The sequence below is a fragment of the Calypte anna genome, chromosome 3 (genome assembly GCF_003957555.1).
Source record: "Calypte anna isolate BGI_N300 chromosome 3, bCalAnn1_v1.p, whole genome shotgun sequence".
NCBI lineage: Eukaryota > Metazoa > Chordata > Aves > Apodiformes > Trochilidae > Calypte > Calypte anna.
Window position 1 is genome coordinate 38,050,174 of NC_044246.1, and position 26,919 is coordinate 38,077,092.

Sequence of the window (26,919 nt, forward strand, 5' to 3'; positions counted from 1 at the left end):
TGACAGAGTCTGCATTCATCCACTGTAGGGACAGGGTGGAGAAGAATCTCTTGCAGCAGTTCCTGGCCTTAACCTGTGTCACCTGCTTGGAGACACAGGCAATTCCAACAGCAGGAGCAGAGATCCACACAGCAGGAGGCAATTCAAGAAACAGCACACTGCATAAAAGGTGAAGGAGGATTTTGAGGACCAATGGAAGTCCAAAAGAAATGAAGCTGCTGATTAAGCAGTACAGAGCCCAGGTGCTTCAGCTGGTGCTTCTTAGACCTTCTCAAACCAGTGAAGTATTGCAAGCTGGCCTCCTGGAAAACATCTATAATGGTGTTTTTTCTTTGGAAGAAAGGGGAATTTCAGACTTCTGGCTGGGATGTGAAGGCTGACAAGGTAGCCTCTCTTTTGTGGATAAGCCTGAATTAGACCTGGCTTGAATTTGGAAGAGCTAAGTTGTATGGCAAATCAAGCATCATTAGGGGATGAGGGGGAGGAGAAGATAGTGGGATTTGTCCAGAGCTTTCCAAAACTCTGAGGAAAGTTAACTCAGGCAGGGGTGAAAGCTAGCAAGTCCCTGCACTTATTGGACCTGCTGGCTGAGCTCCTGTTTCAACCCATAGCCTGGCCCTGCCCTGTGCTAAGAAGAGCAGGATGCATTTTTAAGGCAGTTGTGACAATCTCCTCTCCCCCACCCCTCCACCTACTGTGTTAGTCAGGGGGGATCTTGGGGCCTCGCTGTCTGTCTCCACCCTGAGGGACCTGGGGAAGCACTGTTGCACTTAGGCTGTGGCCTGCCTTTCTTGGGGCTGCTTATTTCTTTTTGAAGAGCTTGCGGAAGGAGCTCCGGAAACCCCCCTTGGGCTCGTGCCGTGGGTTGTGGTCGCTGAAGGATGTTTGCTCATTGTCATCCTTCTGGCAGAACCTGGTGTTGTCTTCTGCATGGAGCTCCTAAAAGGGAAAAGACAATTTAACCAGCATTTGAAACCTCACATCCTTGTCCCCTTCTCTCTCTCTCTTTCTCTCTCTCTCTCTCTCTCTTTCTCTGTGTTAGGAGGAACCTGGTGGGTGAGGAGGTGCTGGCAAGGCTGGGAAACAACAACAGGTCTCTCATGCCTCAGCAGCACTGGTACCTTGGCAGGGAGCTTGATGCTGGCTGTGAGGTGGAGGCAGTGGCAAAGGAGTGGAGGGATAAGCACTGTCATCAGAAACTGGAGCCTTCCTTGCTAAGCTTTTTGTTTAGTGGGATCTTACAAGCCCCTTTTCCAATGAGGGAGCAAGCCAGCACGGGCAGCTGAAGAAACTTCCCACCCTATCCTTGCTCACGAGCTCTGTTTACCCTAGGACAGAGAGGCTTCAGGCTTCTTGAGCTGATACAGTATGAAAGACTTCTGTTGGCTCTGCTGCTGCCCGGTTTTATATCTGTATAACAAGACCTCATTAGCACTCACACCTTGTGGTAAAGGTGTCACTAAAAGATGACACTCACTTTTCAGGAGAGTGCAGAGTTCCTCTAGCAAGGCTCTGGACAAGTCCCTTTTTCTCCAGTTCTGACTACCACTGCCACATTGGTCTCCTTAGCTCTGTGGGGGAGAATATGTCCTGCAGTTCTGGACTTAGCTCTACATGCTGATGTGGGGCATAGCTCTGCACAGGTGACTGCCAAAAAGCTCACATGCTTCTGTTTCTGGGAGGGTTGTGTCCCCACAGCTCTTCTCCCTTTTGACTCATCTCCCCTGCTCAGCTTTCCTCCACTTCTTTCAGTTACTAGGCTTTTCCCTGTCTTTTCTTTGGAGGTTTTCTTACTGCCTTTTCAGTCAGACTGTTGTAACTTCCATCACCATCTGCATCTTGCCTCATATTAACGGGAGGGTGTTTCTTTAGGGAGCACAGAGGGAACTAGCTGAAGATCTCACAGTACCTTCAGACTCATCCTCAGGAAGCTTGAAGGGTATCTTCCACCCTTTTTTGTGACAGTTCAAAACTGACTCTGAACAGGCACAGCAGACTATGGAAACATTGTTCGGGCAAGACCTACTGTCCCTGAAGGGCTAGAGTGCCTCCTGCCATGCTTGTGGTTGTCTGAAGGACACGATTGCTGGGCTCTCTCTGTTTTCACAAAGACTTTTTAGCATGTGTCTGATCCATGCAACACTGGTAAAACAAAACCCATGGATCAGGTCCTAGCTGGTGTAAATGGTCTGAGTTCCTTTGAGTCTTGCTGGTTTACACTGGCCTAGGATCTGATACTATTGATTTTTTTTTTAACCCAGCACTCTTCACAGCAGGTGGAAAGGCACCTTTTTAACGGGGTGCCACCTTATAGCACTGATTTCAAATAGCTTTGCTCATACAGATCCTGGTCAGATATAACATTTATTTGTGAGGGAAGCTCAGTGACAGCTAGAGACACAGAAGGGGCTAGCTCATCTCAGAGGTACTCTAGCTGTCACTCAGCCAGCTGTGTGCTTCATCCCATGCTTGTCCCTGGGGAAGATGAGTGTCAAAAGGAGCTGCCTTGTCCCTCCCTCAGGCTTGTGTATGTTTGTAGATGAGGACTTCGAGCGTGTGGACATGGGAAGCTATTTTGGCATTTTCTGCCCTAACTGTATCTCAGATCTTTTCCCCTGCTGCTGCTGGCGCTTCTGCACTGCCACGTGCCTTTTTTTTTTTTTTTTTTTTTTTTCTCTCTCCTCCTACTTAAGCCTCCTTACTTCCAAAAAGCTCTGTTTTTCACCCGCTCCTCTCTGTGGGGGGAAGTAGCTCCTTTGGGAGCTTCGAGCTGAGGCTGAGATCATGTGAGGCTGGACATTCCTCTCCTGCTTCTGCTGCAGGCGGCTCCCACTGCTGCTCCGTGTGCTGTAGAGTCGGGTGTTCATGCCCTCAGCACTTCTTGGCAGCTCCTTCAGAGACCTACTCAGCTGCTTGCCTTTGCTGTGGAACATCTCACGTTTGTAAGTACTGCTGCTTACTGGAGTGCAGCTCTTAGGCAATGGCTGTAAGGCATGATCTGTCCTCTCTGGTTCTGACGTGAAGTTAACAGGCCTAAGGAAGCAAATGTCTAAGCTGGACTCGGAAGAAGCTGGGGAGCAATTCTCAAAGAGGGCAAGGTTTTGGAAAGCGTCATCTTCGTAGGGGCCTGGCAAGGTGAAAACCTCCCCAGGGTAGTCAAAATCTTCATAGCTTGGTGCAAAGTTCCTTGCATCCTGCAACAGCTCCACGGAGGTCCTGATGGCTCTCTCGGTGTTCCCCACTGCATCAGCTGGTGGTGCTTCATACTCCATTTCAGGGATGGATTGTAAGGGGGCTGTCAGAGCCTTGAGTTCCTGCTCTGTGAGCTGAGAGGATGAAAGGATGTTCTCTGGCCTCTCATGTTTTCTGCTTTCCATTTCCCAGTCAGGGGGCTTTACAGCCTGGATGTTCTCTATCACGGTTGGCTGGGGTTTCTTCATCTGGGGCATCAAATGCCTTTAAAATAAGAAATAAAACAAAACAAAAAACAAAATAACCCAAACAAAACCAAACCAAACAAAAAACAAACAAAAAAAGTGGAATACTAAAGGATGACTGAGAGACAACATGAAAATCCTCCCTCCTCCCCTCATTCCCCAGGCCCATTCTCTTAAGGTATTTTCACATCTTGGAGAACAGTATCAGAGCTGCACTAATAGAAATTGCCTGACTGAGTTAGCAGGACCAAACTTGCAGAGGCAGAACTGCTTATCCAGTAGCTTTGTCTGACTTACATACTCTGCACCATGAAATTAATAGAAACTGAGATGAGAAGCCAACTGCTCCATCTGTCTTCTGTTCCTCTGCACTTTGGATTTTTACTTTCCTTCTCTTTATGTAACATAGGGGTTGTGTCTTACTCTCATGTGGCCTGATTGTCTTTTCAGGTAGAAAAGGTTCTTCTCTTGAGTAAGAAGCCTGTGTCCCCAGAAGTATGTCAGAAGTACTTGGAGGGCTCATACCCTCTGTGTGCTACTGGCAGGTTGTCAGAGAATACTGCACTGGATGAGGTATTAGGTGCAGAGTGTGCACCTCCATGGCTTTTTACAAAGACTAGTTAGTAAAGTCCCACTGCTGTCTTCTAGGAACATAAGAAATGAACTGGGGGAACAGAAAACTTGTGACGTTCAAGATGTGCATAGCTCTGCATCTGGGGCAAGATGAGCCCATGCATCAGACCAGGCTGGGAGATTTGGGTTGAGCAGCAGCTCTGGTGTGAACTTGGGGTTCAAGCCAATGCCAGGGTAAAGATGAGCTGACAGCATGCTCTCATGGCAAACAAGGCAAACCTGGCTGGAGATGTATGAGGAGCTGCGTGGACAGCCAAGTCTGGGAAGTTATTTTCCCCAACTCTGTTCTGTGCTGATGAGGGGCCACCTGCACCCATGTTGGGTCTTCATTTCAGGAGGAATGTGGGGGGGGCACCAGCTGAGGCTACCAAAATGAGGGCCTGGAGCATTACAATTGGGAGGGAAGGGAGATTGCCTTGGGTAGTCTGGTGGGGAGGTAGCTAGGGACTGATCTCATAACATTGGCATTTGAGAAGGACTCGGTGATGAAGCCAAACTCTTCTTGTTACTGTCAAATGATACAAAGAATCGAATCAGCCACAAACTGCTGACATAAGAACAAAAGGCAAGTCTAGTGTGCTTTTCTGATCCATCTCAGCACCTAACAGCAGGCTAAATATGGCCAAAGATTGATGGGTGCTACCAGGAGCTCTGTCTTTCTTGAATTAGTCTTGTCTATTTGAACCCATTTGCACTCGCATCTTGTGACAGCGAGTACCATCATTCAGTGAGATGCTGTGTGGGAAAATGTATTTTTGGCAAGTCTGAGATCTTTGAAAGCCTTCTACAAGGATAATAGGCTTACGGGGTTGTCGTGCCAGAGGAAGGTGCTGGTGGGAATGACTGTATTGTCTCTTCAGAATGGATCCCGCTGTCCCGGATAGATGCTGCACTGGGTGTTGGAGAAACCTCTTGGCTCGTACACTGGGAGGTGAGACCTTTGTAAAGTTTTACCAGGGATGACCTGAGGGAGGAGAAATCCATCGTCGTGCTAAGAAATAAGGCAGGGAATGAGCACGAGCACGTAGAATCACAGAAAACAGGGCTTGGAGGGACCTTAATATTCCCATTCACCTCTTCCCAAGAAAGGACTTGTTCTACCTAGTCTGTCCCAGTCATCAGGGTTTCCTGCATTGTGTCCTGTTCTTAATGCCTCTCCTGATTCTAGTCCCTCCCCAGCAGTCTGTTCCAGTCTTTGACCCTATTTGAAAGCTTCCCTTTAAGTTTGATCTTGTCCTACTCCCCCACTGAATCATCACAAGGAGCAAAGGCAAGCAGATGGTGGGGTTTTTTCCCAGTAAAATGTCCTGATTTCAAAGAACGCTTCTGAACCACAACTTGACAATCTACAGTCAGGGTAATTTCTATTGCAGCTCATCTCAAACAGGTTGTGGGATGCTTTTGATAATAGTACTCTTTCTAAATCTTAGCCTGTGAGGGCTTCAGGCAACAGCAGTCTTGGTGTTCACCAGGGCTGCCAAAGCAGCTGAGTCCCCCTGTATTCTCCCACTGGGGAGTGACTTTGCCATCAGTTTAAGGAATCAGATGTTCTGCTATGTTTAGAAGGATTAAATTGGTTTTCCATTCATTCAGAAGTTAGAAGGACCCACCCCAAATCTGGTCTCAGTTTGGAGGACAAAATACCATAAGTGGCCTTTTTCAGCATTCATATACAAAGGGCTTCATTCTATTTTAACAGAGCAATGTGCCTGTTTATCTTGCCTGGACCTAAACCCCCTGTTTCCAGGCTTGCCCCTCCACCTCCCTTTCCCTGGTGATAAAGAGAATGAGCTGATATTGTGCTTACTTCTTCAGCTTTTTCCTCTTCTGTATAAGCAGGTCTTCATTGCATTGGAAGAGGAGGCTATAGTGTGAGATGAAAACCCGGAGGCGCTGCACACACACCAGCAGCAGGTAATAGTCAGGATGCTCTTGCTCCGTGAATTTCAGGACATTCTGGGACACAGAGGAAAGCAGGCTATTGGGAGGATGTTCTAACCCTTTCTGTCTAGAAGGTGCTGTTGGGACCTTGAATTAGTGCTCCAGAGTGCTCATGGCACTGCCCTGTGGAAGCAAGGTGGGAGCTCTTGTAGACAGGACTGGTTTCTGAGGGACCTGGACAGGGCCTGCCTTGTACTACTCCAGTGCAAACATATACATAACCACTGTAAATGTAATCATGGGATATGTGGTGGAGTTTAGCATTGGGTAAATAAACCGATCACCTGTTTCTATAGAGCTTTCTTTTGGTGTCATTTGCCTTGATGGAAATGTTTTAGTACAATGCAGATAACCCTCCTGTGAACCAGAAATCTTTTTATCAGCAGGTGCTGCATAGGAAAAATTGCTGGGTCCTAGGAGCCTTTAGCCCTCTCAGTCTCTCAACTAACAGGCTTGTGGACTACTCAGCAAAGAGGCCAACTCTGTTATAGCAGTTAGATCAGAGCTGACAGGAAATGTACCCCATCTCTGGCCTCTTGTTCTCCCATAGCAACATGCAGCAGAGCTTTTGGCTTTCAAAGGGACAAAAGTTGGTTCTGTCAGGCTAAATGGAGAAACTGGGAAACAGAAGCAAGCTTGAGGTGAAAATGATGAAAATTATGCCATTCTCAGCTGGCTTCCCCTTTCAAAATTTTGTTTGGGGTTTGCTTGTTGTGTTTTGTAGTTTGTTTTTTGTTAGTTTGGGGTCTGGGTTTTTGTGTTGTTTTCAGGGGGGGGGTTGTTTGTTTGTTTCGGGGGGGGGTTCTGGGTTTGTTTTTTTTTTCAGAGTCAAAAGCATTGTACAGGCCTGAATATCATCTCTGAGTTAAAGTCATATATTGTGATGAGAGTTCAACCAGCCAGTTTCAATCCTGGAGCCCTACCTGTAGATGAATAAGGTATTCGGGGATTCGCTGGACTATATGGAAGAAGAGAATGTAGAGATCCGACTTTATTTCTTCTTCTACCTGAAATATAGAAACCAACTTCAGTCTTTTCCACCCATAAAGTATGTCTGCTTCTGAATGCTCCTGAGGTTTAATGAATGCTGTTAGTAGTCACAACAGTTCACAGGACCACACCAGTCGGGTGGCATTTGTCTGTGACAGTATATTGGTCTTCATGTTGCTTCTGAAAGAAATATTTGCAGCTACTTCCACCAGCAATATTAGTCCTAAGGATTAATTCCTTAGGCTGGGGATTAGCTCACAGGGGGACACAGCCTAATTAAGTAGGGGTGTATGTTTAAAGTGCATTAGTTAAGTTTCACTGAAATCCCAGGTAGACACTATTGCTCAGAATTAAGTTCTTAGTTTAGGCCTAGGTGAATTGAAGTAAATGAGATCACTGCACTTTAAAATTAGCTTTATATTTAACTTTCCTTGCATAAAACAGGAATCAAGAGTATGAAACCAAATATCTGAACCTGAACAGTAGAGACTGTTTTCTCTAAAGCACTTACAGTCTCAGTCTTGGTCTCCCTGTTTGGATGAGTCCTTCGTGTTCCAGGAGACACCATTTGCTTAGGACAGGTCTGGATAGGAGGGCCATAGGCAAGGTTTGATCTGAGATGTTACGTCACAGCAGAAATACAGTGAGGAACATGTTAAATCTGCCTTTTGTACAATGCACCTTTTGTAGGTGCATGTCAGACATGGCAACATTCAGGAAACTGGCATTTGGTGACAGAACAAGTGGATTGGCTGAAAAGTCCCATCATGGGCAGGTATAACAGGAAGAGAGACAGGCTTGCATATTGCCATCACATGTTAGTGAAGCAGGAAAATTTACCTCCAGGTAAATTTACCTCCAGGCAGGAAATTTACCTCCTTCAGGATCACCACATGGATCAGAGAGATGCATTCTGGCAGGTCCCTCAGGTAAGCAACGTAGTAGTCCAGAAAATTATTCTTAAAAAAGAAAAAAAGAACGAAGAAACTTAAGAGATTTTTGCTCATAGACCCAATGAGAATGAGAAACTCCTATTCCCCACCATCACTCCCAGGAGTTCATCAGTGCAGCAGAGCTGCTGTCTATGTGAAACTTTGAGAGTTTGGTATTTGTCAAGCTATGCTGTTTAATGAAATGTCTTCAGCTGCTGAGCACAAGGTATAAAGATTTATAGGAGATGAGAGGAGTATAGAGGCTAGAATGGAAGAAGCTTTTCTTATTTAAGACTCTTACATTTTATAAAGCATCAGATGAGTTTTCACACATCCTTCCAAGAGAGGTTCTACTGCTTTCTAGGGATTGGGCAGAACTTTGCCCTGAGAAGGAGGTGATGTTTTACTTGGGGCTACACACCTCATAGGATAAAGGGCCTGCCCACCCACTTTTCATAACTGAGCAAAGTGTACTGGGGAAGGGAGAGCATAAAAAACACACTCTCCTCACACCCTCACTGTCAATACAGACATCCAAGCTGTCGAGGCTTATCTGTGGCTCCTGCAAACCAATTTATTATAGGGCTGTGCTATGCTCTTGCATGCCTCCAGGTGGGTCTGGAATGTGGGGTCCCTAGCGAACCATGTACTGCAACATTGGGGCTACCATGCTCCTTTTCTGGGGGGACTCTTCAAAAGAAGCTGACTGAAAGCCCTTACACTAGCTACAGCCTCACAGTTCCTCTGCTGCAAGATATCCTGGCCCGCCTGTGGCCATCAGCACAATATCGTGGCTAATAGCAGAAGAGTCCAGAGAGGTGTATAACATACCTCATCATTTGTTAACTTCAGAAAGATGTCTCCTAGGATCCCTTGTCGTGGCCAGCTCAGGACTCGCTCCTGAAGAGCATGCAGTAAATCGATGTGCTGCTGGACCAGGTACCGCAAGGAGTTGGGGAAGAAACTGAAGGGAGATGAGATCAGGCTGGTTACACAGGGCAGCTGCTCAGTCCCAAGCATGTACTGCTGAAGTGTGCATTCATGGGTGGTCAGCACAGGCTTGCTTTAAACATATAGGTATTAAGAACTACTTTTATTGAAGTCCTGGCTGCACCTTGAGGCCTTGTTTTGGCTGTTTATGTACATGTGGGTACCTTCTGCAGTAGGCTGTTAGGTTTGAAGGTTTCTTAGGCTTACTCTCCAGTGCATTGCATAACTGACCAGAATTTGTAGAGCTAAAAAGATCAAGGCAATGCTGCTCTGAATAACAAAGCAAGACCATGGTCCTGAGCCATTCAATAGAGTGCCTGGAAAAGAGCTCTCCAGCTTTGTCATGTTGTCTCATTTGTCAGGCTCTTGAACAAGCCAACCCTTTGATTCAGAGATGGTTAAAATGTGCTACTACCTTTCTGTCATTTCATGCTGATTTCATGCAGAATCAGAATGAAGATGTCAAAATATTTTGCCAGATGGGAAAGTCCAAGGGAAGAAGTAAAAATAAAAACTCCCTTTGGAGTATAATGCTTCAGTTTGAACTCTGTGTGTCGTCTAACTGCTTAAATGACTCCACATCAGCCCATGTACCACATGTCCTACAGTGGACTTCTGTCAAATGGCTCCTTGGATGTGGGAATCCCAGGAACAGAGGAAAGAGCCCAAAAAAGAGCTAGCAAGGATTGGGCTCTCCACATGTGCCTAGGGGCTGGAAACTGCCAGCCCAAAGCTGAGTAAGTGGGGAGAGTTCAGGAGGTATCCCATCATGGAAACTTAAGACACCTGTCATCAGGGATAGCTTTTGCCAAGGGCTGTGTTTAACTGCTAAGCTGGATTGGTTCCACTTGTCCTGTATCAGTCTGTAAATACGTGTGTGTCTGTTTATGGTGATACCTCATGGACAGGAGCCACTTAGGCCCACAGGAGCTTCTAGAGTGGAAGCTTGTGGACTGGGAGAAGCAGGCAGTGAATCCACTAAGTTTTGTTCCCACCCAGGCAGGAGACATGCAAAACAACAATAGGAAACTGATTGGACACAGGAGACTGAAATGAAGTAGTAGTGAAAGAGTTTTTTGGGCTGCAAGGTGGACAAGATGGAAGGACAGGAAGGAACATTTTTAATCATTGCAAAAAACCTCCCAGTGCCTCCAGTTTTTGATGAGAAATAAGCTCTAAGTGTTCAAAAATCTGTGTGGATGAAAGAAAAGTGGAAGAGAGGATGATGCAGAAAGAACATTGAAGAAAACTTGGGAAAAGAGAGAGCACACTAAATCAAATACCTTCTCTCTTTGGTGCTCCTTTTCATATCTGGTCCTTGCAATGTGGCCTTGATCTTCAGGATTAGGGAAAGATTGATGACATATTTCCTTTCTGACTCCAGCAGCTCCAAAGCAATGTTCTGCCTTTTGGCTTCCAGAAGATAATGGTTAAGTTTAAAAATAAGGAAATGCTGACCCCAGAGACAGCCTCACATTAAGATGGTGATATGACATTAAGTCATGAAAGGAGAAACTGTTGAAAAGTGACACTAATGTCTTGCCTGTGTGTTTTTACTTTCCGCAAAATTTAGAATTCTAGCCATTTATTTAACCTGAATTTAAAATTCTCACGTTACAGCATGCCTCAGATATGACTGGAGCCACAGTTTGCTACGAAAGCTCCAAAGCAAATATGTTTCCCCTATTAATACATTTTGGTGTTTTTTTTTCCTAATAACAAAACAAGTAATCAAAGGCTAAACAACTCATACCAGGGATTCACATACAGTTTCCTGCAGAATGAGAAGTTGTATTTTTCACCTGCTTAAGCAACTACACTGTCACAATTCCATCAGTACTCTGAATCTGACAGGTCTTGGAAAGGAGAATGGGTGATCTGGGTGCAGGGCGACTCTGTCAGTGGCACAGAACAGCTAATAAAAAGACTCTCCAAGACTGAGGCACATTCCTCTAGAAGGAGAAACTGCCTTGTGTGCCTCTGTGGAAGCTGAGTACCAGCCAGCTCGTGCCACATAGAAATGCAGCTTTAAGCCTCTCTAGCCAGGGATTTATACTCTGCCCTTACCAGCCAAAGAGGGTTCACATATAATATTGTCTGCTGAGCTGTATCTGCTTTGGCCCATGTCCTTCCCTCTCTCTGGCTGCTCTTTGGAGATATATTCATCTCCCCAGTCCTTGGTGTCCTTGGGCTGCTTCCACACTGTTGATGGCAGATGCACTTTCGACTGCCCCTCTGATGGTACGGAAGGCTTGAGGCTGTCATCTGTCTCTGTGGTTGCTCCTGCAATGACAAACAGCTGTATGGATCTTGACATCTCAGTTCACAGGTTGTGCTACAGCAGGCAGATAATCTGCATTATCATCCATTTGAGGTAGTGGATGGAGACTATGAAGCGGTTTCTGTGCTTCACAGGTGCTGTAGCCTTGTAGCATTAATTTACAAACAGAAGTGCAGTGAGTGAGCACTATGGCTGAACCAGGTTTGTACTCTTCTGGCATTTATTTGCAGGCTAAACAAGGTCCAAAATTAGATTCCCATATATATATATGTCCCAAATCTGGTTGCACTTCAGGGTTCTAGGACAGGCCGGGGCTTGGTAATATGACATTTATTGACAGATATTGTGGAAACAGAAAATATTGGAATTTGGATATAAATGCCATTCTCAGTGGATGTAAACTGTCATGGCTCAATATTTTTGTTGGTGTGATGTGACTGTCCAACACTTGCAGGGCTGATAGTCTAAGGCATAGATAAAGTTGCACAGAAGGTAGGGGAGGTGCAGGTGTGTAACTATTCAGCCTTTTCTACAAGGAATTGAGGCTGGTGGGTGAATAAAGAGCACACCAGTTCTGCTGGTGTGTAGTCACTGCAAAGACCAGCTCTTCCCAAATGGCAAAATCATGCTCTCATTATTCTTTGCCACAGCAAAAGCCTCAATTTTTTCTTTTTGCAAAGGCACTTAGAACCTGTGATAGCAGCAGCAGAAAGGCTCTCCTTGCTACTTATCGGTCCTTTGCATTGTCTGCCAGGTATTTGACACTTCAGGGATGCAAGTTTGTCCTCACATCTCAACCATAGGTATGAAAATTGAGGTTCACAACAAAGTGAAAGACATTCCTGTGAAGTGCATGACCTGGAAGCATATCTTCAGTGCAGTAAAGCAAGCACTCTAATTGAATCATTACTGGGTTTTGAGTGTTTGGTGTTTTCCTACCTGGACCTGATATGACTTTCACACTTCCTTCTCCCATTGGCATGATCCTCGTGTCAGACACTGTTGAAGAACCAAGAGGAAACTTTACAAAAGAAGACAGCTGTAGAGTAGGCTTCCTTTTGCCAAGCCCAGTCAGTATGGGTAGAGCCTCCAGTCTTTCATATTTTTGCTATGGAAACACCCATGTTACTGTGGTGGCTCTAGTTGTGATCTTTGCTGCAGTAGCACTTGCAGGCAGGCTAATTCAGATGTCCCTCCTGTGTTTGGTGCTTTATGACTGCAGAGAAATGGGGGCAGCCTTGGCTTGTCCTTGGTCAGTAGGTGGACCTTGGGTAGAAGGCACCCAGCAGGAAGAAAAAGAGGACAGGGACATGACACAGAGACTTCTGCTGCTGTTTTGGGTAGAAAGGAGTTTACTGAAGGTGGAGGGCTGAGACAACTGGAGTGAAATGGGCAATAGGAGAAGTGGGTGAGAGAGGTGGATGTGCAAGAGGGATGTCAGGAAGAGGGCTAACACCACCTCAGAGTAGGTCAGGGGAATGCCATGACTGGCCAGATTCTGAGCACAACAGAAAACAGCAGCATTCAGTCTCTGTCTATGTGGACATATAAAATGTATATGTTTTTAGTGTCTTCCTATCTGAACAGCAAGAGGGTGCTAGACCTGTTTAGACCCCAAAAGTTAATTATAGAGGAAAATGGTCCATCATTTTTCATTGATTCTTACCTTCACAAGTGCTTGGCAGTTGTTAGTGTTTTCCTGATCAAGGTGTAACCCTGACATCATGGGCTAGCAGCTTCTGCAGTGAAGGACAGTGGTTCTCCTACCAGCATGTATATGTGAGGAGAAGTGATTACAGGAGCTGAGTGCATATGTGTACCAGCTCTCATGTCCTCTTGTCAAATCAACCACTGGTATGGCTCCTTAGTGACACCAGCCCATTCCCTGTGATTCTCCTTTCTGTGTCCTGCTCCCCTCCATGGAAACAAATTCACAGGCTGTTTTTATCAGGCCCCTACTTGGCTCTGTGTTTGTGCCACTAGCATTACAGAGAAGAAGATCCAGTACAATCCAGCTTGCTTTGGAGGAGGCAAGCAGTGGCATCTGGGGCACAGCGTTCACATAGCAGCATCTCCTGAATCCAGGGCAACACCACAGGTGCTGTCCTGAGACACTGTGCTGAGGTATGTGCATGAACCCAGGAGCAGAGCATTCTCTCTTTATGCTGCTGGCACTCTTACCCTAGTGACCTTTTTAGAGAGGTCTTTTTTTTCCCCGAGGAAGACACTGCATTTCTATTTCCTACCTTTTTCATAAGTCACATTGTGTAAAAGGCTTGTAAAATCTTCATTCATCAGCACAGGTTCTGGGAGGTTAATGGATCGAAATGGGCTGCCCTGGAGAGGTGTAGGCACTGTCTGTGACCCATGATCATCCTTCTGTGCTCTTCTGTACAAACACAAGTAATGAGACAGTTGGAAAATATGAATGCTACAGGTGAAGCTCCTACATGACAGTTGTGGCAAACATCAGTGTAAGTGCAAGCACAGAGTCAGAAGTAGGACAGCTCCAGCAGAGACCAGGACAGGAGTTGGCTTTCATGAACAATGTTACAGAAGTAATTTCCACTGTCTACTGGAGAAGGTTATTTCAGATCTGCTTTTTGCAGAGCATATTTCATCTAATTAAATTACTTAATTAGCTAATGTCCTAGCCTAGATTTGCAAAGTGTTTGTATCAACGCAGCTGTACAGCCATCACCAGAAGTGTTTTTTAGAAGGAGGCTAATCAGGGCCAAGGTGGAGAAGCTGTCTGCTTCATCACAGCAATAATGTGGCCCAGCAGTGTGCAAACATGCTCCTGCGCAGCCCTGCTCAGAGGAGAAAAAGCTGGTGACAGGAAAGCAAAGCATGACTGAACCATCAGGACTGGCTGAGTCCTGCAAGTCTTGGGAGGGGAAACTGCAGTGCTTTAGTCCATAGGGGGGTGGCTTTAACAATAGTTTGTAACAGTGAAGGGTCCGGACCTTCAACAATATTCCTGCCCTAACATGTCTCTAGCAGGTCTGTGTTTAACCAGGCCCTGGTTTCCCTGAGAGCTGCCAGGGCTATTTTGCTGTTGGAATCCCAGTAAGGTGGGGCTGGTTTTTTGCTATGTTTGCTCTGTGGAATATGTGTCTAAAAGCCTGGGGTGAACTGAAGGCTAGAGCTTCCAGTAATAATCATGGTTGATAAACATATCCAGACAGGAAAAGATTAAGAAACAAAGCTATAAGTAAATTAACAAAATGGACACCACTGCTAATTAGCACTTCTGGAGCAGTGGAGTTTGACTTCTTACTTAGCTTTCACTTTCCGTGATTCCCGCCGCTTCTCTTGCTGCAGTTGCTCAATTTTCTGTTGCATTTCCTCCTGCTTGGCACTGATTTCTTCAATCATTGACTTTGCATCGCTGAGCTCCTCCTGAGAAACACAGACAAAAGCACAGCATTCCCAGGGTACCTATCAGACTTAAGTAGCACAGCTTTGAATTCTGGTTGGTGTGCGCTACATATGCTTTGGGGGCCGCAGAGAGTGGATCTGCATATTCTGCCTTCATGAGTCCAATTTAAGTAATACATGGCCATGCATAGCATGGCAGTCCTTAATTCAACTACAGGCAACTCACCCAAGCCAGTGTGATGCCACGTGGTTAGGGCACTGGTGGGAGATGAAGAAATAGGGTTTCTTCCACCATCAACTGAAAGCACTGGGAGGACTCCTGCCATTAATGGCATTCAGAGGTGGGCCTATGGACACATTTCCTTCTGCAGTTCTCTAGTGTATGGATTCACTTGTTGCACTTGGTTCAGATCCCATATTCACGTGTATAAGCTTTTACCAGTCAGGCCTTTTTTGCTTGTTTTCTTAAGGAACTGAGGCCCTCCACAACCTCCCTGTCAGCACATCCTCCCTCCGGCAGTTTCAGCCAAGCCTTACTTGGATGCAGAGCTCCATGATGCATGAAGTTCCTGCAGGTTTTATTAATGTGAAGCAGCAGGATGACTCAAGAGTTTCTAGTAAATCGAAGGAGGGAGACTATCCCCAAGCAAGGAGGTGGCTTCACTAGAATCTCAACATTTGGACAGTCAACACAGGCATGAGGCAGAGGGAAAGAAGCCTTTGCCCCTCCTGTTTCTTGCGTAATTCTTTTTTTCTGGATTTTGAAATACCCATTTTTTCCCGTAACACTGTCCTGGATAACCCTGCCTCTGGTTGCTTTGATACTTCTGCCCTGTACTCTTACACTTCTAATCATCTCACCTTGCTCACCTGGGACCACAGGGTTCCTTTTGACTGGAACCATCTGTCTCTCCTTGTCACAGGGTCAGTAACAGGCTTTTCCAGTAAGTAGCCCTCTTTAACTTTACGAGTTGTTATTGACTCAGCAAAACCCCATGGGGAAAATTTGCCATAAAAACAATAAAACAGTTCCTCTGCCTGCCTCCTCACCAGCAGTCATTCAGTTTCTGCATGGAGAGACTGGCTGGTTTAAAGTGCCTTCTTGCAAGGGTCTATCTCCAGTCCTTTGTCTTTATCCTCTTGGGCTGCATCAAACCAAGGCAGCACTTCCTCCCAGTAGTGTGGGAATACAACTTCAAAAGGCTTTAAGGTTTTGTGTTAATTCCCTGCTCCACAGTGGCTTTGATTACTGCAGGAAATGCAGGAGACTGGGCCCAGGGAGAAGTATGGCTCAGTGGCAGGCTGTGGAGGGGCCTTGTGCCTGTTGCACGTGCAGCCCAGAGCAAGGGTTGCTTGTGCCCATGGTAGCTCGCAGCACTGCCTCGTGGTCCATCGAGAAGGCTGAACAGACCAGGGTGTGGGTTAAGTTTGGGTTGGAATAGTCAGGGGAGACACAGAGCCAAAGGAAGTGCACCAGATGCACCTGAAACAGTCGCCAGCTCATTTTCTTTGCAAGCAGGAAGGATTAGTGGAGGCATGGAGATGCTGCCCCATGCCACCCAGGCTCATGTGACAAGTACGCAGCCCTGCCACAGGTAGGTCACACTCCTACCTTGAAAGTATTGAGAGAGTTCTTCATCTCAGCCACTTTTTCTTCCATGGCACAGCGGCAGCTCTTGACCTTCTCCTCCAGGGCATACTCGCCATGCTGGATTCGTGACAGCTCCTGCATTGCTTCTGTGAAACCCGCCTTCAACTCAGAGGCTAATGCCTGTAACTAGAGGAACCACAAACACGGTGGGCTCAGTCCCTCCTCCCAGATGCAGGTGGCTATGTCCCCGAGGGTTACCCATGGTTCCGAATGGCATGAAGGCTGGGTGGAACCCATCCTGTAAGGTGCTATTCCCTTTCTTCTCCATCTATCATGGCTGGGAGATGTGGGAGGAGGTTTGGCCCCTGATGCAGCCTCAGTACAGGGTAGAAGGTGTTTGTCTTGGCAGACAACATGCCCTTTTTTAGATTCAGAGTTTTTCCAGCCTTCCTGGCAGTTTGCAGCCTGTCATTCTGTAGAAGGAGAGGACAGCCTCAAACACGCCAAGAAGGTTTGCAACAAGAGCAGCCAGATTATCAATCCCCCAAAGCAGCTGAGCAATCTAGAACACGTCTGGTTTTGAGAAGGTCCTCCTCCCCCTCATGCTCGTGGGGCTGGTGGTCTCCTCAGATAGGTCTTACACCTCCTCACTCCCTTAAGGGCTGTAGGGAAGCTCTGTCCTTGGTCAGAGCTTCCAAGGAAGGAAGCAGCTCTTTAACTCATGGTTGGGAGGGAGCAGGAGGTTTTCTCCTGGCATACAGCGACACTGTGCCCCCTCTCCCTGTTTCCTATCCCTAGAGACCCTCGCACTTCTGGAAGAGCTCACAACCTAAGCTGGAGGCAGCCGGTTGACAGCTGGGAGAAGCAGGAGACAGATGGGGCCAAGCCAGGCTGGCACAGCGAGCAGACAAGGCAGGTGAGGAGGTGGGCAGTGAGGGGAGGCAGGCAGCTTGCAGAGGGCTAAGCGGGATGACACCCTCCTCAGGGGCAGCTTGGGCTGGCGACCCTAAACTCAGCCCCCACTGCTGTGAGCAAGGCACTTGTTCTGCCTGCACAAAGCCCATGTCACAGCCCAAGGTGCTTAGGAACCAGTGGTTTTTACCTTTACAACAGAAATTCGGCCTAACATCTGGTTATAAACTGAGTCCAAAACTGGAGCAGTGATGGTAAGAGGACAGCCACCCCGGGTAACTCAGGCGCTTGAGTCCTGTAAATGGAGCAGAGATGGCTTCCGATACCTTGGGGCAATGGCATGCACCATCCTCCTCTGGTGAAGCCTGGCAGTGTCTTTACAGAGGACATCTGCCTGACATCCCCACTCCTACCCCAGTGCTGACCCCACAGTCCCCAGTCTGGGCTGGCTGGACACACATTCCCAGAGCTGTCTGGGTAGGAGGAGCAGAGCTGACAGGAGCTGGGACAGTGCTGAGAGGAGCAGGATGGTGAGGACATCTTTCTTCCTCAGGAAGTGAGCCCTGTCTTCTCAAACCAACTGGAGTTCCAGACTCCTTGGTTCAACCCCTTCACCTGCCTTTCCCGGCCACAGTGGACACCTTCATGTGACACTTTTGTGTCACAGCAGTTGTCACCTGTGAGTGTAGCCCAGAGGGTTAGAAGGGCTGCTTAGGACCATGGCAGCTAGGGGAGGCAATGACCATACTGCTTCTGACATCTCAGCCTAGGGGGGTGGGCCAGATGGTCTTAGCACCATCAGATATCCTGATGTACATGCCTGCAGAAGTGGGGGGGATATAAAGTGCAGAAACTCTGCAAAATGTTAATATTCCCATCCCTGCTCACAGGTGCTTGCCATGCTTCCATGCTGAGATGACATTGCCAAGGCAGTCTCCCTGCTAGCCTGAATCAGGCTAAGGCATTACACATTACTTTAAATCAAAAGAGGTGATTCTTCACATCTGTCCCTTCCAGCAACAGGATGGAGATGTCACAGCTACAAGTCTTGCTAACAGTGTCAAATCTTCAAGTCTTTCTAACAGTGGAGCAATCTGGAAGTTGGCCCTGAAAATAAATATGTCTGGGGACAGTAAACCCAAAATTAAATGCTTCTGCCCACAAGCCTGGCCATATTCTCCTTGGAGAAAGGGGTCAAACTAGACAGATCTTTTGTGAAGGGTACAGAGATGGGAGTCATTGTTGATCTAAAGGTTTCAGGATCAAAAACTGCAAGACATCAGCAAAAAGGGACCACTGCAGAGACTTTGGTATCCCTGTGCACTGAAATACTCTGTTAAAGCAGAGTTCAGGCAGCCTAAAGAAAGACTTGAAGTAGAGCCTAGACTAAAATACCCTCTGCCTCTCAGAGTAGACAGCTGCTTAGTACTTTGTGCTTGACTGTTGGCCAATCTCTGCTTTTTCATTCACAGTGCTATCTTGATTTCTTTGAGTATCTTTCCTAGTGCTCCAGACCCTACCCTGGGTCAGCCCTGCTCGGTACATCCTTCCTCAGTCCCATACAGCTTGCAGTGGCAATTTCAGACACTGAAATGCATCTTATGCTTGCATTTCCCTTTGTTGCCACTTGATGGATGAAAGCAGCCAGCAACACTCATCAGCCGCAACTGCTAGCTCTTGTGTGTGCTGAAACCTCTAGAACTCCCTCCCTTTGCTGTCCTCAGTGCTCAGAGCATAGAAAAGAAATACAAATAGCCTTGTGGCACTGGATGCAAGTTTGATCCAAAACTGAGTGGTACAGGAGCAACCCATTAGCTCTGAACAAGCACACTGTAGTGCTTAAACTGGGGATTTGAGTTCATTTCTTGTGACAACCTGTAGAAAACCATCCTTTAAGTTCCATGGGCTGTTAAAACAAATGGAAGCCATTGAGGCACCAGTTTCTGCTTTTGTCTTGCCTACATGATTATGTCTATGGGACCAGAGAGACATTTCACAGGTTTGTGAACCCCCGGAAAGTCAAGCCAGTTCAGTGTTTCAATAATTTCTAAAGTTCAACTTCTAACAGCAACCACAAAAAAGGCAGGTTTTATACTACCATGGAAACTTGGCAACAGATTAACTGTAATGTGTAATGTGGCTCACCTAAATAAATAAATACAGTTGAAGAGGAGCACACCTTAACAACTTAAGTTGAACTACATAATGCCTAGAGGCTGAATGAATCTAGATGGTCATAGGGAGTCCTTAGAACCTGCCCAAAAACTGTTAAAAAGAAAACATAACATATAGGCATCTAAGTAATTTGGTACAAGATAGACATTTCAGCCCCCATCTGCTTTTGGAGTGTGGTCCTTAAACCTGACCAAGGAATTCAGTGAGACAACCACCCATCTATTGCAGATTATGTTTTTCTTGGGGACCACATCTCCCATTCTACCTGCTGCCCTAGTGTTTATAGCTCTTTGTGTAAAGACCATGCAAGTAAAATCTCTAGAGAGACCAAGTAACTGCACTGTGCTCTGTGGGTAGCTGTCCATGAAATTAAGGATTCTCCTCTCCTATTTGCATGACTGAATTAAGAAGACACTCAGAAGCAGTCACTTGTAATTCTCACTTGTTCTTCAGCCCAACAGGAATATGAACTTCTGTCAAAGTTCACTTGGATCGAGGAGCAAACATTTGCCAACATGGAATCATAAAATGGCTTAGGTTGGAAGTAACATTAGAGATCACCTACTCCAACCTCCCTGTCATGGGCAGGGATGCCTCTCAACCAGACAAGGTTGCTCAGAACCTCACTCAACCTGGCCTTGAACACCTTCAGGGAGGGAGCATCCACAACTTCTCTGCACAATCTATTCCAGAGTCTCACCACCCTTGTACTGAAAAACTTCTTCCTAAGATCTAGTCTAAAACTTCAGTTTTAAAACCACTTCTTCTTGTCCTGTCACTGGACTGTCTTATGAAAAGTCTCTTTCCAGCCTTCCTGTAGGTTCCCTTCAGATATTGGAAGGCAGCTATAAGGTCCCCCAGAGCCTCTTCTTCTTCAGGCTGAACAGTCCCAGCTCCCTCAGCCTCTCCTCGTAGCAGAGGTGCTACAGCCCTTGGATCATCTTTGTGGCCCTCCTATGGACTCACTGCAAAAGATCTATGTCATTCTTATGGTGGGGACAGCAGAGCTGGACACAGTATTTGAGGTGGGGTCTCATGGGGATCAACATGTTGGGGCATGGAACCATGACCAAGTGGAAGAAGTAATGGTGGGTAGTGGGGAGAAGGGTGAGATTGGAAGACATGCAAGGGGCATTTCTCAGCCTGGTTTTTACTTTACTTTGCAAGAGTGGAGCTATTTTTACATATATATATATGTATCTATATCTATATCTATAAAATAACAGCTGTAAAGGCCCCTTTGCTGACCCCTACTCTTCTCTGTAATGTCCTCAAAGGATGGATGGTGGATAGGACTGATGCTGTTTCCAGGGCCAGAGGTAGCAAAACAGCAGAGCCTGCTCATCCTCTCTTGGTGGGTACTAGCAATCTGAGCCATTTGCAAAAGATAGTGAGCATCCCTGCAGCCTAAAGCTTTGTTCAGACTTCGAGGCAGCTCAGGGAAGATGGCCATGGCCAGGAGATGGGAATGACTTATAGAAGCAAGGACTGGGACAGAAAGCAGAGAGCAGGACCTTGGTGAGCTGAGTTTACTGCCCTGGCTGCCAATGAGAAAATGGGAGAGAACCCTGATTCTGTGAACAGCTGTGTCCCCACAGATCTCTCCCAGCCAGGATGTCCAAGGCTCTGTGCCTCCAAAGGGATGACTATTTGCATCTGCTGCCCTTGGCATCTGCCTAGGGTCCTTACACTAGGACAGGACCTGCTCTTAAGGACCTTGAGTTGAAGCCTGTCAAAACAAATAGAAAGCAGGCTCATGATGAAGAAAAACTGCACAGGAACAGTTCTGCTATTATAAATACATGCTAGAAAAGAGCAAAACCTTCTGTGGCCATGAAGGTGTACTTTCTGTGTTACTTCCCCCAGCTTATCTTCTGTCCATCACTTTGCACGTCTTCTTGTGTGGCTGATTTGAAAAAGTAAATATTATGTCACCCAAAAACAAGCTGCCTGAGGACACTTCCTGGAACTAATCTGATATGAAGCTCAGCACCTGCCACAAAGCCTGGATCTGATTTTTCTGAGCTGTATGATGTGTGCTTTTAAAATGGAACAATTAACTTCTAAGGGCAGAACTTCTACAGCCAAGCATTAGGAAGGCTTGCAATGCCTCACAGCAGGAAAGTAGCAGAGCTGTGCTGGTTTATAATGGTAGAGAATCTGGCCTTAGGAGTATATCCAGTATTTATATTCCTAGGCAAGAATGGTAGGAATAAAGGCAGAGCAGCAGGGAAAGGACTGTAGAGAAGAGTGGAGATATCTAAAGGGGGCTGCAGGTGCTTATCAGCTCTTGTTTCCCATTTTGCAGTTTCTTTTGGTAACTGCAGTGTCCATAGGGCCCTTGCTGAAGCAGAAGGGGTGAGCTGGTAACTTTAAAGGACTCATTAGGGTATCCACATCTCAGCTGGGTTTTTCTGGAAAGCAATGCATGTGCATGGTGTTCCCAGCACACTGTCCCATCAGCACAACAGCTTTCCATGCATGCTGGATCCACTGTGCTGGCCCCTTCAGCAACCCAGTCACAGCTCCTGCTTGGAACTGTCTGTCTGGGAAAAGAGGATGAGACAAGAGAAGCACTGACTACTTAATGGAAAGTATTATCCACTTGCCATAGTGCACTTACAAACAATAATGGGCATTAGTGTTGCAATGGTGACAAGGGATGTCTCAAACAATCAGGGTTTCCAGTTCAGGGATGTTTCTCTTTCAGACAATTGTTCTGTATTTAACTAGAGCAAGGTTTAAAGTGCTCAAAACTCTGTTGTGTTTCCTGCATACTGTAAATGTGTAGGAAACATCACTGTGGAAACACTGAAACTGCATTTTACAGGAAGAATGCTCCCTGGGCTGTGGTATAGACAGTCTTGATGCATCTGTGGTGGCTGATCACAGCAAGATTGTCAACTTGAAGAGCAGCTGCAGAGCTCTGGACATCCTGATCACTTTGAGCCTCAAAGACAGGGTTTCCAAGCTCCTAGAGGCATGCAGCAAGACTCAACACTCTCGCTGGCCTGACTCCCTACTGGGAGAAAAACCACCACCCCATGTCTATCAACATGTCCTTGGTCCTGGAACAGTTCAGGTTTGGTGAAAGCTCATCGGAGCCCAGACATGAAATCTCTCTCTGGCCCAGTGAACTGACATTCTGTAATTGATGATAACTATGCCAGCTAGGTAATTATCTGAGCTGACAAATCACCTGTCTGAACACAACAAATAGTGATGCTTATGACATTTATTCATGCATTGCACTCATTTTAGTTGCCATGTTCCTTCTAAGTGCCTACATTTTTCTTTCCGTGTAATTCAGCTCTTTAACCACTGTTTATGTATTAGTAACTCTTTAAAGTCTTGGAGTTATTTAGGGCATTTTGCTCATCTTTACCTGGGAAATCTGTGTTGCAGGGGTACTCACAGGCACACTTTCAGTCCCTCCTGTGGGAATAAAGAACTTCAGTCAATTAAAATGACTTATTATGGTTGCTATAAATAACTGATACAGAAGGTTTGAAGTCCCTCTTGAGGTATAAATCAGTTTTAAAGGACTCAAGTCTCACTTTAGGAGGTATGAACACCATATCATTTGTGAAATAAACTGCAGTTACAAAACAGGAACAGCTCTCATAAATCAGATGTTATCTTCATCTTATTTGCTGTCCTGTGTCCAAAGCTCAGCCATAAGAAGAGGTGAGAAATCTTGTATGTGCAATTAGGACTAAACTGGGTCTTTTATTCTCTAGTATAATAGTGCATTTTCCTATTATCTCCACAAAAGGCTGATCTGTATTTAAGTTATATTTTGTCACTATGCATACTAAGCATAACAATGTCTTTTGTAACACCAAAAAAATACATCTTTTCATCAGTTTTAAACTCCCAGGTCTTTGTGGCATTGTGATCCCACCTGAGCTTGCGCAATGGAGAGAGGCTTAATGTTTTTGTATAAGACTTAGCCCATGGAGGAGCTTGTATCTATTTTGCAGAACTGTTTTGGACACTGCAGAGACATTATCTCTAGACATTAATGGGTTTTTGACTAAAACCAAGAAGACTATATTTATTATTTCCTTTTCTAACATTTTTCTGTGCAGAAATTGTCAGTCATCCACCAGTTCCTATGTTATATCCTACATCAGGCTTCCTGGCTGGCCTTCTCTACCAGAAAAAAACCAAACATGCCACCCAGTTTTTCCTCTGGATCACCTCCTCTTGGCAATGTCACTTCACAAGGTGGATTTTCTCTTCCCTCCAATAAATTGCTTCATCCATCACTGCTGTCAGTCATAGACCTAACTGGTGACCCTATTGCCCAATTTGTGGGGCAACTGAGCTTCCTCTTTCCATGCTGACTTAGAACTTTACCCACCTGGGCCTTTAAGACCACAGAAATTCAGTCCCACAGAGGGTTGAAAGGGTGCAGGGAGGACTCTATGCAGTCAGCAAGTGCCTGAGGTGAAAGCTGAAGCCTGGAAGTCAGAGCTTTACAAGGCACAGTTCTGATCTGATTTCTTTACCCCTGAGGGGTAATATAGGTTACCACCAAGGGCACCTATGAATTGGCCCTGTTCTGGTCTGTCTCTAGGATTTGTCCTGATTCAGAGGAAGGTGAGCAAATTCCCCAGTGACTTGTAGGAGTGAGAGGCAGAGGAGGAGAGGCTGTGTACCCCTGTCTGTCCATCTGCCACTTGCTCCCTGTGCTGGCTGCTGTCATAACTATGAGGTAGGGTAGCAGGCCAGACACAGACCCTCTGGGTCATATCCTTGAGGTTCTTCCTGGGGAAAACAAAGGGCAGCAGGTTGACTGGGAGAAGTAACCATGACTCCAAAATGCCAGCTGTTTGAGGACAAAATTCATCAGCCAGCCTGCACCAAGTCACAAGTTTAGTCTTTAAAGAATGTTTTCATTTTCAGTTTTGGCCCTTCTGGGTCTCTTTTGGGGTTTTTCCCAGATTTTCTCTGCAACCCCACAAACTATAAACTGGTTTTTGGTCTGAAGTGAATAATGAAACTTCCTCGTGAAGTTGAGGCTCGAGAAGCCAGTGTGTACTGTGATCCTCCTGACTCAAGCAAACTGAGGTACATGTCTGTTCTGATGTAAATGTTGCTGCTGGACTCTTACTGTGGGATGGTAATGACTTCCTCAAAAAGAACAAGAAGACATGTTTCTTCATTTTAATAGCACAATGCAAACTAGATGCTGGGAGTACAGGGAGATGCTGTTTTTGCAAAATGGTGGACACACTGAATCCTGAAATTTGTGTAGAGATAGAGGTATTAGGTAGAAGCGCAGCACAGCAAGGAAGGATCCCTCATCACATTTTCTCTGGATGTTTTTCAACCTGATATATAACATAGAGGGCTTGACCCAAGCCCTGAAGAAGACTGCAGGGATCTTTCGTTTGGATTTGGTTACCGTTTGGTCTATAACATCCTTGGACACAATCAAAGCAAGGAAGCGCTCCTGAGCAAGTCCAGATGAGGGGAGAGGATCCCTGTTGCTGTGATTTTACCTCCCACCTTTGCCATAAGCATGAGCAGAAGTAGTCTCTGCATGTACCCAGTCAAAACCCAAATAATTTCTATAAAGTCACCGCTAAGAGCAGTGGAGGCTCCTCACAGTTGCATTTTGGGAAGGATGGGGCTTTGTGGTTATCTCCTAATTTCTGCACTGAACATCTGCAGCCCATGGGGGCATACCAATTAATTGGAAAAACCCCCTGAGTTAATTTCATTTTCAGTCTGCTGTAATGCAGGCACCTAGGTACACAGACCTATTTTAGTCAAATTAGAATAATAATAATAGAGAAATTAACTCTTCCATTACCTATGCCATGAATGAACATTGCTTGAACCACCAGGCATCTTTAAAGAGGGAGGTAGATGGTCCAGGCTCTCTCCTGAGCTGACAGTTATGGGCAGTCCTAAAGCTGCTCCCCTTGCTCCTCATAGTTTCAAGTTCCCCAGCATATGGACACAGTCACTTTGGAGGTGACAAAGCAAAGAACAATCCTGCAAGGAGTTTGGGGTGGAAAGCAAATGCCACCAGGCCCCCATTCCTCTGCAAGAAGAACATCTAAAGCCAATAACTACTAAATTCCTGGACCTGAAACCCCTGAGCTTTGCAGACTTTTCTAGAAGATATGTTGACTGTATCAGGACTAGTTGCATGCAAGCAGTGTGGCCTGGATGCATACTGGTGCTTGCAAAATTGGAACTAGTGCAGAAGTCTGTGTTGTGCCACTGATGTGAGCAAGAACCCCTTGCAACAAAGCACACGGGGGACAGAAGCAGATCCTCATCACAGTGCCCTCAGGTAAGATGTAGCTTTTGACAGGAATCTCTCTACATCCCAAGGAGAAGGTGGGTCCAAAGCAAGAGAGGGAAGTGACTTCCTACATTGGATATTACATATGTTACAGGATTATTTTCCAGAGGGGAGAGGGAAGTGTTTCTAAAATAAGAGATAAAAAACTTCCAACTGCAGATATTTCTATGAAATTAAGAGGGAAGAATTGCCCACAGCTGCCATGGCTAAGAGGTGGTCTCAGGGGGCATTGCCAACAGACAGGTTACACAAGAGCAGGTTTCTTCCAGGCTGTCTTTCATACTATCAAGAAGTGAAATAAGAGGATGTTTTTACCTTCTTGTTTGTTTGAGTCCATGGCTGCTATAGGGTGTGTGTCCTCGCAGGGACTCCTGTCCTCACTCTGGAGGGTTCTGGCTGGTCACTGGGAACATCCCATGGCTTAGAGCTGCTCACATGTGAGCGCTGCGATGGGCCAGCTGGTCTGAACCCTGAGTGCAGAAAGATGCAGAAAGGGTTTATTGAGCGGAGATGCTCTCAGTTCAGAAAATAGAGGGGAGAGGAGGGATTTGAGAGGAAATGAGGCATCCTAAAGGTTTGTTTGGATTCACAGTGCCTCCACAAGCAGAGTGGGCACTGGTACAAACACTTCCCTCCCAGCCCAAGACCATTTGTGCTTATGTGGATGGGCAATTAAGAGGTACCATGTAATGCCACAGAGACTATTTGCTCAGCAAGATGCTTCTTGTTTCATCACAGAAGCAAAATGAGATGCATTTTGGACAACGCATGAACATCTTGCATGGATGCTCTGCATCAAAGAACCAGCTTTTTGCTATGCAACAGATCACCCAAAATGTCCTCCAAACTGGTGTTTGGGTCACAGAGATAGTGCCTTCACAATGCTGCTGCACAACCCTGCTTGCACTTTCGGAGGTATTTGTACTCCCATACCTGCTTTCTCTATCTGTTGTCTCCCTGACTTTTGGAGGCATAGGAGTGTTGCAACCTCAACGTATAGAGCTGCTGCAGCTTCTCTGGAAACCAGGGCCAACAGAACATGAGGCTATGCCCAAGTCACTCCCTTTGTAAAGCATCTCATCAGTCCAGTAATAGGGTAAGGACCTTGGGAATGATCTTAAGATAATGGCTGGGGGTAGCTTGGGGGACCACACGCTTTTGACCTGACATCTTTCCAGTGTGGAAGTTCCAAGGAAGGAGGGGGAGGAGGGTCGTGGCACCATCGGGCCCTCTGAGATGGCAATGCTGAACGTTTATGGGCTGTGGCATTGGATGCCTCTTGTGGTCAGGCTGGGGGTGGCACAGCCATCAGCATATCCATCCAGGCTCTT

The 26,919-nt window shown here is 46.2% G+C and overlaps 1 protein-coding gene across 1 annotated transcript; it reads right to left on the bottom strand.

The window, feature by feature from the left end:
• Positions 1–793: 793 nt before the first annotated feature.
• ARHGEF33 (Rho guanine nucleotide exchange factor 33) lies at positions 794–25,925 on the bottom strand. The gene is made up of 15 exons (XM_030448040.1): positions 25,904–25,925; positions 22,649–22,698; positions 16,198–16,362; positions 14,485–14,606; positions 13,451–13,593; positions 12,144–12,203; positions 10,991–11,206; positions 10,207–10,336; positions 8,765–8,897; positions 7,877–7,960; positions 6,935–7,018; positions 5,878–6,026; positions 4,876–5,061; positions 2,703–3,456; positions 794–939 (listed from the first exon to the last, which is right to left on the bottom strand). Exons 1-15 carry the CDS (start codon positions 25,923–25,925, stop codon positions 802–804), a joined length of 2,436 nt encoding a protein of 811 aa, XP_030303900.1. The 3' UTR covers positions 794–801.
• Positions 25,926–26,919: the final 994 nt, after the last annotated feature.

Excerpts from the sequence above, each read along its gene's own strand:
- ARHGEF33 (XM_030448040.1), bottom strand. The coding sequence starts at position 25,925 with ATGGACTCAAACAAACAAGAAG. Across the intron at positions 11,207-12,143 it reads GAAAGTCATATCAGGTCCAG|GAGCAACCACAGAGACAGAT; the intron begins GTAGGAAAACAC and ends TTGTCATTGCAG. Across the intron at positions 3,457-4,875 it reads TCCTCTGGCACGACAACCCC|GCATTTGATGCCCCAGATGA; the intron begins GTAAGCCTATTA and ends CTTATTTTAAAG.